This window comes from Nerophis lumbriciformis, linkage group LG11, assembly GCF_033978685.3.
Source record: "Nerophis lumbriciformis linkage group LG11, RoL_Nlum_v2.1, whole genome shotgun sequence".
NCBI classification, from domain to species: Eukaryota; Metazoa; Chordata; class Actinopteri; order Syngnathiformes; family Syngnathidae; genus Nerophis; species Nerophis lumbriciformis.
Window position 1 is genome coordinate 4,682,164 of NC_084558.2, and position 16,635 is coordinate 4,698,798.

At 39.2% G+C, this 16,635-nt stretch overlaps 1 protein-coding gene across 1 annotated transcript in view; it reads right to left on the bottom strand.

Moving 5' to 3' along the window:
- Positions 1-3,270: 3,270 nt before the first annotated feature.
- The window catches only part of LOC133611029 (alpha-1,6-mannosylglycoprotein 6-beta-N-acetylglucosaminyltransferase B-like), a 42,700-nt gene continuing 29,335 nt past the window's right edge, over positions 3,271-16,635 (bottom strand). Inside the window, exons 11-17 of the mRNA XM_061967874.1 lie at positions 14,385-14,509; positions 14,084-14,239; positions 13,869-14,015; positions 13,680-13,796; positions 11,438-11,512; positions 11,158-11,318; positions 3,271-3,487 (exon numbers count right to left, since the gene is read on the bottom strand). Coding sequence (XP_061823858.1) covers positions 3,271-3,487; positions 11,158-11,318; positions 11,438-11,512; positions 13,680-13,796; positions 13,869-14,015; positions 14,084-14,239; positions 14,385-14,509 — 998 coding nt within the window. The remainder of the gene's footprint in view (positions 3,488-11,157; positions 11,319-11,437; positions 11,513-13,679; positions 13,797-13,868; positions 14,016-14,083; positions 14,240-14,384; positions 14,510-16,635) is intronic.

Consider the following 16,635-nt stretch of genomic DNA (forward strand, 5'->3'; position numbering starts at 1 on the left):
AGGTGCACAATTTTGCTGCATGCTTTAAATGGGGGAAAAATAGCCCCATCGAGTGGACAAATGTAAACATTGGCAAAACATTGACATCTTATCATAAATGATTGTATTAGTTAGAGATGTCCGATATCGGCCGATAAATGTGTTAAAATGTGATATCGGAAATTATCGGTATCGTTTTTTTTATTTGTATTATCGGTATCGTTTTTTTTGTTTTTTTTGTTGTTGTTTTTTTTTGGGTTTTTTTAATTAAATCAACATAAAAAACACAAGATACACTTACAATTAGTGCACCAACCCAAAAAACCTTCCTCCCCCATTTACACTCATTCACACTCCTTCACACAAAAGGGTTGTTTCTTTCTGTTATTAATATTCTGGTTCCTACATTATATATCAATATATATCAATACAGTCTGCAAGGGATACAGTCCGTAAGCACACATGATTGTGCGTGCTGCTGGTCCACTAATAGTACTAACCTTTAACAGTTAATTTTACTAATTTTCATTAATTACTAGTTTCAATGTAACTGTTTTTATATTGTTTTACTTTCTTTTTTATTCAATAAAATGTTTTTAATTTATTTATCTTATTTTATTTGATAACAATTTTTTAAAAGTACCTAAAATTCACCATACCTGGTTGTCCAAATTAGGCATAATAATGTGTTAATTCCACGACTGCATATATCAGTTGGTATCGGTTGATATCGGTATCGGTAATTAAAGAGTTGGACAATATCGGAATATCGGATATCGTCAAAAAGCCATTATCGGACATCCCTAGCATTAGTTCATGTTAAAATAAACGTGGGATAATTGTCTTTGCCATGTCAAACTAATTCTAGAAACCCATATGAAAATTCCAAACATTTTAAGAAAGCAAATTCCACCAATATTTATTCAACCCAGCCAAAACAGCTTGAAAAAACAAAAGTGAACGGCACAACATATGTCCAGGATCTCTTCAGGGTTAAACGTGTAATTTCAGTCAAGAAAACATAATTAATTCTGCCTTGAGTGACAAGACAATGTTTGAAAGACAAACATCGCGGCTCTGCCTCCTCTATAGTGGAGGGTATGAAGTTAAACAGAGCCAAGACAGTCAGGAACTGGAGGTTTATATGACAATGTAATCACGCTCATATGGCAGTGACCACCCAAAGGCGCCCTGAGGTTATTTGTGATTCACAGCGATAATGAGCCTCATCGTTTTCGCCTGTCACACTATCTCCAAAGAGGCCCAGACTCATCATTTTGTAGCCAGGCGGGATTCAATGAACCGTGCAAAAGTGACCCCGACTAAAAAAAAGAGGGGCTCAACTCCAAATCAAGAGACGGCATAAGTCAAGTTTAGACATGTCATTCTTCGATCATCAAGTATGAGCAGATAACAGCGAAATTTAATTTCCTGACTTGAAACCTTGTGTTTCTTGCCATGAATCATCTCATGAAGTCACGGGAACCCAAATGATTGCTATTTGGACACAAAAAATGTGTTTTTAATCCTGTGTTCAAGTTCAACTACCGTATTTTTCGGACTATACAGGTAAAAGCCAGTAAATTAGAATATTTTGAAAAACTTGATTTATTTCAGTAATTGCATTCAAAAGGTGTAACTTGTACATTATATTTATTCATTGCACACAGACTGATGCATTCAAATGTTTATTTCATTTAATTTTGATGATTTGAAGTGGCAACAAATGAAAATCCAAAATTCCGTGTGTCACAAAATTAGAATATTACTTAAGGCTAATACAAAAAAGGGATTTTTAGAAATGTTGGCCAACTGAAAAGTATGAAAATGAAAAATATGAGCATGTACAATACTCAATACTTGGTTGGAGCTCCTTTTGCCTCAATTACTGCGTTAATGCGGCGTGGCATGGAGTCGATGAGTTTCTGGCACTGCTCAGGTGTTATGAGAGCCCAGGTTGCTCTGATAGTGGCCTTCAACTCTTCTGCGTTTTTGGGTCTGGCATTCTGCATCTTCCTTTTCACAATACCCCACAGATTTTCTATGGGGCTAAGGTCAGGGGAGTTGGCGGGCCAATTTAGAACAGAAATACCATGGTCCGTAAACCAGGCACGGGTAGATTTTGCGCTGTGTGCAGGCGCCAAGTCCTGTTGGAACTTGAAATCTCCATCTCCATAGAGCAGGTCAGCAGCAGGAAGCATGAAGTGCTCTAAAACTTGCTGGTAGACGGCTGCATTGACCCTGGATCTCAGGAAACAGAGTGGACCGACACCAGCAGATGACATGGCACCCCAAACCATCACTGATGGTGGAAACTTTACACTAGACTTCAGGCAACGTGGATCCTGTGCCTCTCCTGTCTTCCTCCAGACTCTGGGACCTCGATTTCCAAAGGAAATGCAAAATTTGCATGGTTGGGTGATGGTTTGGGGTGCCATGTCATCTGCTGGTGTCGGTCCACTCTGTTTCCTGAGATCCAGGGTCAACGCAGCTGTCTACCAGCAAGTTTTAGAGCACTTCATGCTTCCTGCTGCTGACCTGCTCTATGGAGATGGAGATTTCAAGTTCCAACAGGACTTGGCGCCTGCACACAGCGCAAAATCTACCCGTGCCTGGTTTACGGACCATGGTATTTCTGTTCTAAATTGGCCCGCCAACTCCCCTGACCTTAGCCCCATAGAAAATCTGTGGGGTATTGTGAAAAGGAAGATGCAGAATGCCAGACCCAAAAACGCAGAAGAGTTGAAGGCCACTATCAGAGCAACCTGGGCTCTCATAACACCTGAGCAGTGCCAGAAACTCATCGACTCCATGCCACGCCGCATTAACGCAGTAATTGAGGCAAAAGGAGCTCCAACCAAGTATTGAGTATTGTACATGCTCATATTTTTCATTTTCATACTTTTCAGTTGGCCAACATTTCTAAAAATCCCTTTTTTGTATTAGCCTTAAGTAATATTCTAATTTTGTGACACACGGAATTTTGGATTTTCATTTGTTGCCACTTCAAATCATCAAAATTAAATGAAATAAACATTTGAATGCATCAGTCTGTGTGCAATGAATAAATATAATGTACAAGTTACACCTTTTGAATGCAATTACTGAAATAAATCAAGTTTTTCAAAATATTCTAATTTACTGGCTTTTACCTGCATGTCGCAGTTTTTTTCATAGTTTGGCCGGGCTCCAGTGCGATTTATATATGTTTTTTTCATTCTTTATTATGCATTTTTATTATACTCCGGTGCGACTTATACTCACACAAAAGGAAATATTGACGGTGTTGAATCAAACCACTTTCATTGCCGGCGCGTCCTCGGGGCTGAGTGCCACCTGCCCGGGTCGATAAGCTCTGCACGGGCAAAGGCGGCGGTGGGAAGGGTCAGACCCGGCACAGCTGAACAGCAGCGGTTCCTGCTGAAGGCGACAGTGTCGACCCCAGGGCGTGTAGGCGGGAAATATGTGGTTGACTTCCTCCATCGTGCCAGAACAACCGATTCCGAGCCTGTGTGACAGGAAAGAATGAAACAACGGCTATAATACATGACATATTGAAAAATAATAATAAAATCTATAATAGCATCAAAATAACGAGTTAACTCATGTGATTAATCACAACAAATGATTGCATTAATCATGCAGTAGTGTCCCGTCAGGGCCAGCAAGGTCTTGTCTGCTGGCCTAACATAACCAGAAATCATGATCATAATTAAAGATAAGTCATTTTTTATTTACTTTCCTTAAATATCTAAAAGTATTCATATTGTCTTCATGTCATATTACCGTATTTTCCGCACCATTAGCCGCACCTAAAAACCACAAATTTACTCAAAAGCTGACAGTGCGGCTTTTAACCCGGTGCGCTTTATATATGGATAAATATTAAGATTCATTTTCATAAAGTTTCGGTCTCGTAACTACGGTAAACAGCCGCCATCTTTTTTCCCGGTAGAACAGGAAGCGCTTCTTCTTCTACGCAAGCAACCGCCAAGGTAAGCACCCGCCCCCATAGAACAGGAAGCGCTTCTTCTTCTACTGTAAGCAACCACCCACCCGCCCGCGTAGAAGAAGAAAAAGCGCGCGGATATTACCGTACGTTTCATTTCCTGTTTACATCTGTAAAGACCACAAAATGGCTCCTACTAAGCGACAAGGATCCGGTTCATGAAAAGACGCAATCTCTCCATCCTCACACGGATTACTATTTCACAGCAACTGATATTCCTGTGAACCGCACTGTGGATACTGTGGATACAACGGGAGCACGTACGGTGAATATTCGCACCACAGGGAATGAGAAGTCGTCCTTCACTGTGGTTCTAGCTTGCCATGCTAATGGCCTGAAACTTCCACCCATGGTGATATTCAAAAGGAAGACCTTGCCAAAAGAGACCTTTCCAGCCGGCGTCATCATAAAAGCTAACTCGAAGGGATGGATGGATGAAGAAAAGATGAGCGAGTGGTTAAGGGACGTTTACGCGAAGAGGCCGGGTGGCTTTTTTCACACAGCTCCGTCCATGTTGATATACGACTCTATGCGCGCCCACATCACAGATGGTGTCAAAAAACAAGTGAAGCACACAAATACAACACTCGCCGTCATTCCGGGTGGATTAACCAAAGAACTCCAACCGCTGGATATTGGTGTCAACAGGGCATTCAAATCACGACTGCGAACGGCGTGGGAACAATGGATGACCGAAGGCGAACACACCTTCACTAAGACAGGGAGACAGCGCCGGACGACATACGCCAACATTTGCCAGTGGATCGTAAATGCCTGGGCAGATATTTCGGTCACAACTGTGGTCCGAGCTTTCCGGAAGGCAGGATTCACAGACCTGCTGAACAGTGACACTGACTCCGATGACTTCGACGAGACGGAACCGGCCATTTTGGATCCCACATTTGCCCAACTTTTCAATTCGGACACCGAAGACGAAGAATTCGAAGGATTTACGAATGAAGAATAACTTCAGAAGGTGAGCGCTATGTTTATTTTGTGTGTTGTGACATTAACGTTCGAGCAACATTATGTTGCTATTGCTCTGCACTATTTTGAATTTTACTATGTTTGTGATTGCACATTTGCGTACATTTTGGGACAGAGTTGTTAGAACGCTGGTTTTTAATATATTATTAAAGTTTGACTGACCTATCTGACTGTTTTTTTGACATTCCCTTTAGCGCAGCGTAGGCGCGGCTTATAGTCCAGGGCGGCTTATAGGTGGACAAAGTTTTGAAATATGCCATTCATTGAAGGTGCGGCTAATAATCCGGTGCGCCTTATAGTGCGGAAAATACGGGCTCCTTCCTTTAGGTTTTAGAGTTTTTATCCAATCAGAATTCATCTAGCTTATGTCTGACGACCTTAAAAATGATTTTACACATATACCTTTTTACCTTTTAAATTCCTTCCTCTTCTTTCCTGACAATTTAAATCAATGTTCAAGTAAATTTATTGTCTTTATTGTAAAGAATAATAAATACATTTTAATTTAATTCTTCATTTTAGCTTCTGTTTTTTCGACGAAGAATATTTGTGAAATATTTCTTCAAACTTATGATTAAAATAAAAAAAAAATATACTGGCAAATTTAGAAAATCTGTAGAATCAAATTTAAATCTTATTTCAAAGTATTTTGAATTTATTTTAAAAATGTTGTTAGGGCGGTATAGCTTGGTTGGTAGAGAGGCCGTGCCATCAACTTGAGGGTTGCAGGTTCGATCCCCGCTTCCGCCATCCTAGTCACTGCCGTTGTGTCCTTGGGCAAGACACTTTACCCACCTGCTCCCAGTGCCACCCACACTGATTTAAATGTAACTTAGATATTGGGTTTTCACTATGTAAAGCGCTTTGAGTCACTAGAGAAAAGCGCTATATAAATATAATTCACTTCACTTCACTTGTTCTGGAAAATCTAGAAGAAATAATGATTTGTCTTTGTTAGAAATATAGCTTGGTCCAATTTGTTATATATTCTAACAAAGTGCAGATTTGATTTCAACCTATTTAAAACATGTCATCAAAATTCTAAAATTAATCTTAATCAGGAAAAATTTCTGATGATGTTCCATAAATTATTTTATTAATTTTTTCAAAAAGATTCGAATTAGCTAGTTTTTCCTCTTCTTTTTTTCGGTTGAATTTTGAATTTTAAAGTGTCGAAATTGAAGATAAACTATGTTTCAAAATGAATTAATTTCGTGTTTTCTCCTCTTTTATAAAAATGTTAGTGGCTAGCTAGTTAAAATGGGATATTGTGATTTCACAAGACTGTCTTAGAAGTGATCATTTGAAAATGTTCAATTTGAAAAATGTGCACTTAGAGAAAATATAAAAATAAAGTGTTGCATATTGATATTTATCTGTTTCTATATATATTAATTGTGAGAAATCATTAAGATGATCAGTGTTTCCACAAAGACAAATATCATTAATTAATAACAATATCAAATCAAATCAAATCAACTTTATTTATAGAGCACATTTAAAATTTACCACAGGGGTAGCCAAAGTGCTGTACAATGAGCAGGTTAAAAGATAAAACGAGTACCGAGCAAACACAACACAACACAAACAGAATACGATAAAAAAAAAAAAAAATTAAAATAGAATTAATAAAAACATAAAAACAGGATCACAGCAGGTGTATTATGGGGCGCCATTGCAGGATGGATATCACTCAGTGTTAAAAGCCATGGAATAAAAGTATGTTTTTAAGAGAGATTTAAAAACAGGAAGAGAGGAGGCTTGTCTAACACTCAGGGGTAGGTCGTTCCAGAGCTTGGGAGCAGCAACGGCGAAAGCTCTGTCACCTCTAAGCTTCAGCCTTGTGTCAGGGACCGTTAACAATAGCATAGAGTTAAAGGTAAATTGAGCAAATTGGCTATTTCTGGCAATGTATTTAAGTGTGTATCAAACTGGTAGCCCTTTGCATTAATCAGTACCCAAGAAGTAGATCTTGGCTTCAAAAAGGTTGGTGACCCCTGCTCTATACTTTAGATTTTAGTCTATGAAATTTACTGTAATTTTAGTTGACTTGTGGTAGCCATTTGTGTTGTTTATATTTATGTAGTCCTGCATATATTAAGTTAAATTAAGTATTTGTTGTTTGATGAATACTTGGGCCTACGGCGCTACTGCACTTTGGTGTCGGTCATTGTGGTGGTGTTTGATGAATACTTGGGCCTACTGTGCTACTGCACTTTGGTGTTGGTCATTATGGTTTTGGTAGCCATTGTTGTGTTATTTATATTTCTCTAGTACTGCATATATAATTAAGTTAAATTAGTTATTTTTTTGGATTAGAAACCGTCATTTACATTCTGTGTTATATACATTCTGTGTCATTTACAGCACCTGTGACGAGAGCATACAGGTAAAAGCCAGTAAATTAGAATATTTTGAAAAACTTGATTTATTTCAGTAATTGCATTCAAAAGGTGTAACTTGTACATTATATTTATTCATTGCACACAGACTGATGCATTCAAATGTTTATTTCATTTAATTTTGATGATTTGAAGTGGCAACAAATGAAAATCCAAAATTCCGTGTGTCACAAAATTAGAATATTACTTAAGGCTAATACAAAAAAGGGATTTTTAGAAATGTTGGCCAACTGAAAAGTATGAAAATGAAAAATATGAGCATGTACAATACTCAATACTTGGTTGGAGCTCCTTTTGCCTCAATTACTGCGTTAATGCGGCGTGGCATGGAGTCGATGAGTTTCTGGCACTGCTCAGGTGTTATGAGAGCCCAGGTTGCTCTGATAGTGGCCTTCAACTCTTCTGCGTTTTTGGGTCTGGCATTCTGCATCTTCCTTTTCACAATACCCCACAGATTTTCTATGGGGCTAAGGTCAGGGGAGTTGGCGGGCCAATTTAGAACAGAAATACCATGGTCCGTAAACCAGGCACGGGTAGATTTTGCGCTGTGTGCAGGCGCCAAGTCCTGTTGGAACTTGAAATCTCCATCTCCATAGAGCAGGTCAGCAGCAGGAAGCATGAAGTGCTCTAAAACTTGCTGGTAGACGGCTGCGTTGACCCTGGATCTCAGGAAACAGAGTGGACCGACACCAGCAGATGACATGGCACCCCAAACCATCACTGATGGTGGAAAATTTACACTAGACTTCAGGCAACGTGGATCCTGTGCCTCTCCTGTCTTCCTCCAGACTCTGGGACCTCGATTTCCAAAGGAAATGCAAAATTTGCATGGTTGGGTGATGGTTTGGGGTGCCATGTCATCTGCTGGTGTCGGTCCACTCTGTTTCCTGAGATCCAGGGTCAACGCAGCCGTCTACCAGCAAGTTTGAAAGCACTTCATGCTTCCTGCTGCTGACCTGCTCTATGGAGATGGAGATTTCAAGTTCCAACAGGACTTGGCGCCTGCACACAGCGCAAAATCTACCCGTGCCTGGTTTACGGACCATGGTATTTCTGTTCTAAATTGGCCCGCCAACTCCCCTGACCTTAGCCCCATAGAAAATCTGTGGGGTATTGTGAAAAGGAAGATGCAGAATGCCAGACCCAAAAACGCAGAAGACTTGAAGGCCACTATCAGAGCAACCTGGGCTCTCATAACACCTGAGCAGTGCCAGAAACTCATCGACTCCATGCCACGCCGCATTAACGCAGTAATTGAGGCAAAAGGAGCTCCAACCAAGTATTGAGTATTGTACATGCTCATATTTTTCATTTTCATACTTTTCAGTTGGCCAACATTTCTAAAAATCCCTTTTTTGTATTAGCCTTAAGTAATATTCTAATTTTGTGACACACGGAATTTTGGATTTTCATTTGTTGCCACTTCAAATCATCAAAATTAAATGAAATAAACATTTGAATGCATCAGTCTGTGTGCAATGAATAAATATAATGTACAAGTTACACCTTTTGAATGCAATTACTGAAATAAATCAAGTTTTTCAAAATATTCTAATTTACTGGCTTTTACCTGTAGTGTGAACAGGTGAAACTGATTGGACAAATGTCGTTTTTGACCTACTTCTTACCGCAACAATTGAGCCTTAATTTTGTTTGTAGCTTTGTATGTACTTAAAGTTGTTTTTGTTTACCTTGGATGGACTGTTGGAAAGAAGACCTTCTTTGCAAATAAAGCTTTTTTTTGAGAAACTTAAGTTGTGGTCGGAAGTGCGTATGAAAGTGCACCACCTGGTTAAAAACCTGGGACAGTTTGGAAAGGCCAATACATGACTAAAAGGTTGAGGAATATAGTCGACTAAAACTATACTAAAACTCAATTAATTTAGATGACTAAAATATGACTAAAACTAAAATACATTTTCATCAAAAGACTATGACGAAAACTAAATTAACAACTGCTGTCCAAATTAACACTGCTTTAGATAAAAGTGTTCTCAATTTGTGAGCAATTATAAAAATAAAATTGCATTTGTGTGCAAATATTGGTCTCTTTTTTTGAGTTAATTAAAATGATATGCAAGCGAGTACTAAACTGTGAGTAATCATGATTAATCCAAAATATAAAATTGTGATTAATCTGATTTAAATTATCAATCATTTGACAGCACTAATGATAATAATATTGATAATAACAATAATAATAATAATAATAATGATGTATACAGTATATATATATATATATATATATATATATATATATATATATATATATATATATATATATATATATAAATATACAATTCAAAAATATAACACTAAAATACTCTACTGAAATGTATTAATCGGACTGCTCAAACAAGAAATTTGTCAAATTTTGTACGTTAGAGGGCTTCACTTTTTCCACATTTTGTTATGCTACAGCCTTATTCCAAATGGAATAGGTCCATTTTTGTCCTCAAAATACTACAGGCAATACCCCATAATGACAATGTGAAAATGATTTGGGATTTTTTTTATTTGCAAATTGGCTCTGTTGGAGAGCGGCCTTGCCAGCAACTTGAGGGTTCCAGGTTTGATTCCCCGCTTCCGCCATCCTAGTCTCTGCCGTTGTGTCCTTGGGCAAGACACTTTACCCACCTGCTCCCAGTGCCATCCACACTGGTTTAAATGTAAGCTAGATAATGGGTTTCACTGTTTGAAGCGCTTTGAGTCACTAGAGAAAAGCAGTAAATAAATGTAATTCCTTCACTTCACTAAAACAATACATAAGTATTCACAGTCTTTGCTCAATACTTAGTTGATGTACCATTTGAAACGACGTGGTCGCATAGTGATGCGGGTGTGGTTCTCCCAAGGATGCAGACGGCTTCGGACACAGCTTGCAGGTACGAATATGATTTATTTAAAATATAAATCATACGGTGGATAAACAAAAAGACATGCACGTAGCACAAAAGGCAAGAAACAAAAGGACTAGCGTGGGAGCTAGCAGGCAAAATGGCATAGCGTGAAAACTAGCAGCTAAGGAACATGAAATAATCGTCGTCATCAGTTGTATGGGAACAAACTAGGAAGCCAGACCGAGTGAGGCCAGGGCAAAGACTAAATAGCCCTCTGATTAGTGCCCGGGCAACAGGTGCGCGTCCCGAACACTAACCAGAGGCAGGTGTGTATAATCTGCCGTCATGGCAACAGAAACAAACGAAACTCAAGGTGCTGAAAACACGTGACTCAAACATAAACAAACTATGATCCGGGCAGCGGATCGTAACACCATTGGCAGTAATTACAGCCTGAAGTATTTTTAATACGATGCCATAAGGTTGGCACACCTATCTTTGGGCAGTTTTGCCTGTTCCTCTTTGCAGCACCTATTCCAAAATGGAATAAATTAATTTTGTCCTCAAAATTTTACAGACAATACCCCATAATGACAATGTGAAAAGATGATGTGAAATATTCAATTCATAAATAAATAAAAACATCAAATAGTTGAAATAAAGGGAGTAAATACTGTATAGAAATAAATATAATAGTAAATCAAATGTATGTAAGGGAAGGTTTTTTATTTTTATTTTTTAAACAATTATTTTTTTATATATTATTCTAGGAGCTCTGGCCTTTTTTATTTTTGAAATTAAAATGTATTTATTTATTTATTTTTCTAAAATTTGTAAACCACATGGAGCTCATTTACAGTACAATATTTTTACAGCATAGGACTCATAAATGCAGAAATGACAAGGTACGGTATGTGCATGCATGGAGCTCATCTCTCACCTGGTGAACACTTCAGGGTTGTTGAGGCGTTGAAAGAGCGAGGGCTCACACACCAGGGTGGACCGTGCACACACACTTACACACGACTGACCGAGGGGACCCAGGTGCACCCTTAGAGCACTTTCTGGCAGCCACGTGGTGACAGATGCCGTGCAGAAACTCTGGAGGGAGCAAGATCATAAATATCAGATTAATTACATGTAACCTTTTAGCACAAAATAATGACATAAGCATTGATTTATTATTGGTACAATGGCGGCTATGTGGCTACAGCTTTTACCTGCTGAGTGATATAATGATGAAGCCGCTCCAACATTCCCTCACAAGAGAACTCTCTTGGCGTTAGAGGCTTCACCTGCAAAAGGAAACTATGTTAATCAATGCTGTTTTCATTTGAAAAACCAAATAGTGGGGCACCAGTATTTAAAAAAAAATAACACTCTATTTTGCCAAGACACATTAACTGTCTACTGTAGCATGTAAAAAAATAAAAATTATATATATATATATATATATATATACAAAACCCAAAACCAGTGAAGTTGGCACGTTGTGTAATTCGTAAATAAAAACAGAATACAATGATTTGCAAATCCTTTTCAACTTACATTCAATTGAATATACTGCAAAGACAAGATATTTAATTTTCAAACTGAGAAACTTAATTTTTTTTTTGCAAATAATCATTAACTTAGAATTTAATGGCAGCAACACTTTGCAAAAAAGTTGGCACAGGGGCATTTTTACCACTGTGTTACATGGCCTTTCCTTTTAACACCACTCAGTAAACGTTTGGGAACTGAGGAGACCAATTTTTGAAGCTTTTCTGGTGGAATTCTTTCCCATTCTTGCCTGATGTACAGCTTAAGTTGTTCAACAGTCCGGGGTCTCCGTTGTCGTATTTTACGCTTCACAATCTGTGTTGGCCCTGCGATGAGATGGCGACTTGTCCAGGGTGTACCCCGCCTTCCGCACGATTGTAGCTGAGATAGGCTCCAGCGCCCCCCGCGACCCCAAAGGGAATAAGCGGTAGAAAATGGATGGATGGACAATGTGCCACACATTTTCAATGGAAAACAGGTCTGGACTACAGGCAGGCCAGTCTAGTACCCGCACTCGTTTACTACATTTCATGGAAACTGCTTTTATACCCAATCATGGCACCCACCTGTTCCCAATTAGCCTGATCACCTGTGGGATGTTCCAAACAAGTGTTTGATGAGCATTCCTCAACTTTCTCAGTCTTTTTTGCCACTTGTGCCAGCTTTTTTGAAACATGTTGCAGGCATCGAATTCCAAATGAGCTAATATTTGCAAAAAATAACGTTTTCCAGGTCGAACGTTAAGTATCTTGTCTTTGCAGTCTATTCAATTGAATGTAGGTTGTTAGCAAATCATTGTATTCTGTTTTTATTTACGACTTACACAACGTGCCAACTTCACTGGTTTTGGGTTTTGTGTGTGTATATGTATATATATATATATATATATATATATATATATATATATATATATATATATATATATATATATATATATATATATATATACATATATGTGTATATATATATATATATATATATATATATATGTATATATATATGTATATATATATATACATACATACATACATACATGCATATATATATATACAGTATATATTTTTTATTTGTTTGTTTTTTGTTTTTTGGGGGGGTAATCTCACACAATTGTTGTCGGGCAGAGTTTGTGACAAAATGTGTGCCACCCATGGGCCAATTGAAAGATTAAACAGGTCATGGCCAAAAACACGATAAGGATTACAATACAAATGTAATCATGCACATTTTGCAGTTTAATGCATTGAATTTAAAATATTTGTATAACTATAGCTATCTGACTTTAAGGTATACAAAACACACAGTTCATTATCTAATAATATTGAAAACTACAGCATACCCTAATAATTTTTTGAAATAATTTAACTGTATGTTTATTATTGTGCTTTTGTATTTGCAATACATTATTCAGGCAAATAGATACAAACATTGAAAAAATACAATCTCTTTGGTGGATATTTTTTTGTATCATGACATGTTTTCAATGCCAATATTCATATTTTTGTACACTTGTATTGTTGTTGTGTGTTTGTTACAATTGTGTTTCCTGTTTGGCAGTTTTGCTTGTTTTTTAACGTTTTCAAACTATTGGCAGTGTTTGGACTTGGTGAGCGGATGCATGTGAGCGGACGAAAACTGTAAAAAAAGAGAAGCGAATGTTGAAAATAAAAACCTGTGACACACACAAAAATAATAACAGGGCACAAAAATATGAATACTGGCATCGAAAATGTCATGATGCAAAAAATTATCCACCATAATTATTGTCTTTTTTCAATGTTCGTAAATGCCAATGCCAATGCCAATACCATTTTTTTACAATGTCAGTCTTTTTCCCCGATACCAAATCTTGCTGGCAGCGTTTTGGTGCCATAAAAACCAGGGCCCCCCACAGATCGCGGGGCTCTACGCACAGCGCGTTACCTCTGTCCGGAGAAGTTCCCTGACGGCTTCCCGCACTTGGGTCTTGTTAGTGGCATCCACCGTCCATACGTGAGGTTTACCAATGAAATCTTCAGCATACGGGTGCTGAGAGGAGATCTGTGATTCGAAAGGTGCTCCCTTTTGTTATAAAATACCAAATCCATTAATGCTTTCTACTTAAATATGGACCTGTCTTGTTGTGGGTTTGCCTTTGTAGAATTCGTTCTTGTCCGAAGAGTGAGGCGGATATAGACGCGGTTGGAGGAAAACGCAGCCCAGAGCGATGGCCTCGATGGGAGCAGGACCCTCGTAGGGGAAACCGAGACCTACAAACACCTGATAGGACAGCGGGTATGTTCTTATAAATGTCATTTTAGAGGTGGCACCGTCATCGTGTGTCTGACCTTTGCCCTGCGGAGGAGTCGCAGGAAGTGTTGCTGAGAGAGCAGGCCGTGGTTAATCACAGAGCTGGGCAAGGTGGAGACATGTCCTGGAGGCAGGTAGACGGTAGCATGGGTCTGCATCTCTTCACTAATCACCTGTACATATTCAGATTTTCCCTGAAATATTATAGAATAGAATAGAGTTTTATTTGTCATTATTACAGTGAACAGGTTCAAAGAACAACGAAATTCTCACACACGAGAAAAGAATATCAGGATCTATGAAGTATTTGTGGCAAAACTCAACATGTCATTGCATTACCTGCCACATGTACTCCTGTTTGCCATAGATGACTGCCATCTTCTCCTTCCTAGTGAGGTCAGATTCCTGCGCCCTTGCTGCCTCCTCACTGACAAAGCCCAGGAAGGAATTATCAGGCGTATGTGCTGCGTAGAAAAATACAAATTCACGTCATAACACGAGAGGTGAGAGAGATGAAGAAATATACTCCTGTCAAAAGTTGATCGGTGGAGTCAAAGGTCACACGTGCGGTCATGTGTTTAGGACATTTCTTGCAAGTTCAAAGAGGAAGTCAAACGTCACATTTGTTTTGGTGATATCTGGACATCAAAGAAAAGATCAAAGTTCAAATACTGTTTAGGGCTGTTCTGTTCAACTGGTGGCACGCGGGCCACATCCGGCCTGGCAAAGCTTTTCATTTGGCCCGCTGAATATTAACCAAATAGACTTGATGAAACAATTTAAAGTTGGGTTTCTCACGTATGCAGTACTCTCGTCACCCCCCACCCCGCAATGCATACTTGCCAACCCACCCGGATTTTCCGGGAGACTCCCGAAATTCAGCGCCTCTGCCGAAAACCTCCAAGGACAAATTTTCTCCCAAAAATCTCCCGAAATTCAGGCGGACCTGAGTGACGTGTCGACAGCCTGTTCTCACGTCCGCTTTCCCACTATATAAACAGCGTGCCTGCCCAATCACGTTATAACTGTAGAATGATCGAGGGCGAGTTCTTGGTTTCTTATGTGGGTTTATTGTTAGGCAGTTTCATTAACGTCCTCCCACCTTCGTATTGTGAGGCATATATATATATATATATATATATATGTATGTGTGGGAAAAAAATCACAAGACTATTTCATCTCTACAGGCCTGTTTCATGAGGGGGGGTACCCTCAATCATCAGGAGATTTTAATGGGAGCATTCGCATACCATGGTTTATATAGGGCACAGAGTGGGTGGGTACAGGCTGGCCTAGGGGCGTGGTGATTGGCTCATGTGTTACCTAGGAGGTGTTTCCGTCTATGGCGGCATGTTGTTACAATTTCGCTGCGCTTGTTGAGGGATGACAGGTCTGGACGGTAAATAATAAACAGTTTCTCTTTCAAGCATAGGTTGCATCTTTTATTACCACTAGAGTCAACACAAAAATCAAGGACAAAACACCACTCAACCAAGGGAGAAATACAGCAGCAGTAATCAAATGGTTCAACAACATCCAAGACAAACAACAGCACAACTTTATCTCCTTTGATATCGAGGAATTTTACCCTTCCATCACGCAAGACCTACTGACTCAAGCATTAGACTTCGCCTCAGACTACGACTCAATCACAGGCAACGAAAGAAACATCATCATCCACGCAAAAAACTCCATTCTCATCCACAACAGTACACCATGGCAAAAAAAGAACAATGCAACATTTGACGTCACTATGGGAAGTTTTGACGGAGCAGAAACGTGTGAACTCGTTGGGAGTTTCCTCCTCTCCCAGCTCGCTAGCCTCAATCTGAACCTTGGTATTTACCGTGATGACGGACTGGCAGTGTGTCGCGCCTCGCCAAGGAGCAGCGAGAATACCAAGAAGCGCATATGCCAAATTTTCAAAGAGAACGGCCTACGGATCACGATTGAAGCCAACAAGCAAACCGTCAACTTCCTTGACGTCACTTTCAACCTGAGAAATAACAGCTACCAACCATTCACGAAACCCAACACAACACTCCAATACGTGCACCATGACAGCAACCACCCACCCACCACCACGAAAAGAATACCTACCGGAATCAATAAAAGGCTATCGATGCTGTCATCTAGCAAAGCTGAATTTGACCAAGCAACCCCCCCGTACCAAAAAGCCCTTGATGAAAGCGGATACAATTTCACCCTCACCTATGAACCCACGCCAGGAAACCAGCCAAAAAAGAACAGAAAACGAAACGACATCATCTGGTACAACCCCCCATACAGCAAAAACGTCTCAACGAACATTGGACACAAATTCCTCAATCTGATTGACAAACACTTTCCCAAAGACAACACCCTAAGAAAAGTATTCAACAAGAACAACATTAAATTGAGCTACAGCTGCATGAACAATATACGACAAATCATCTCAAACCACAACAAAACAATTGCAAATGAGCCGTCGGCCCCCAGACAGAGCGACTCCAAAACCAACAAAGGATGTAACTGTCGAAAGAAACCTGATTGCCCTCTCAACGGGGGGTGCTTACAAACATCAGTTGTCTACCAATCTAAGGTAATACGC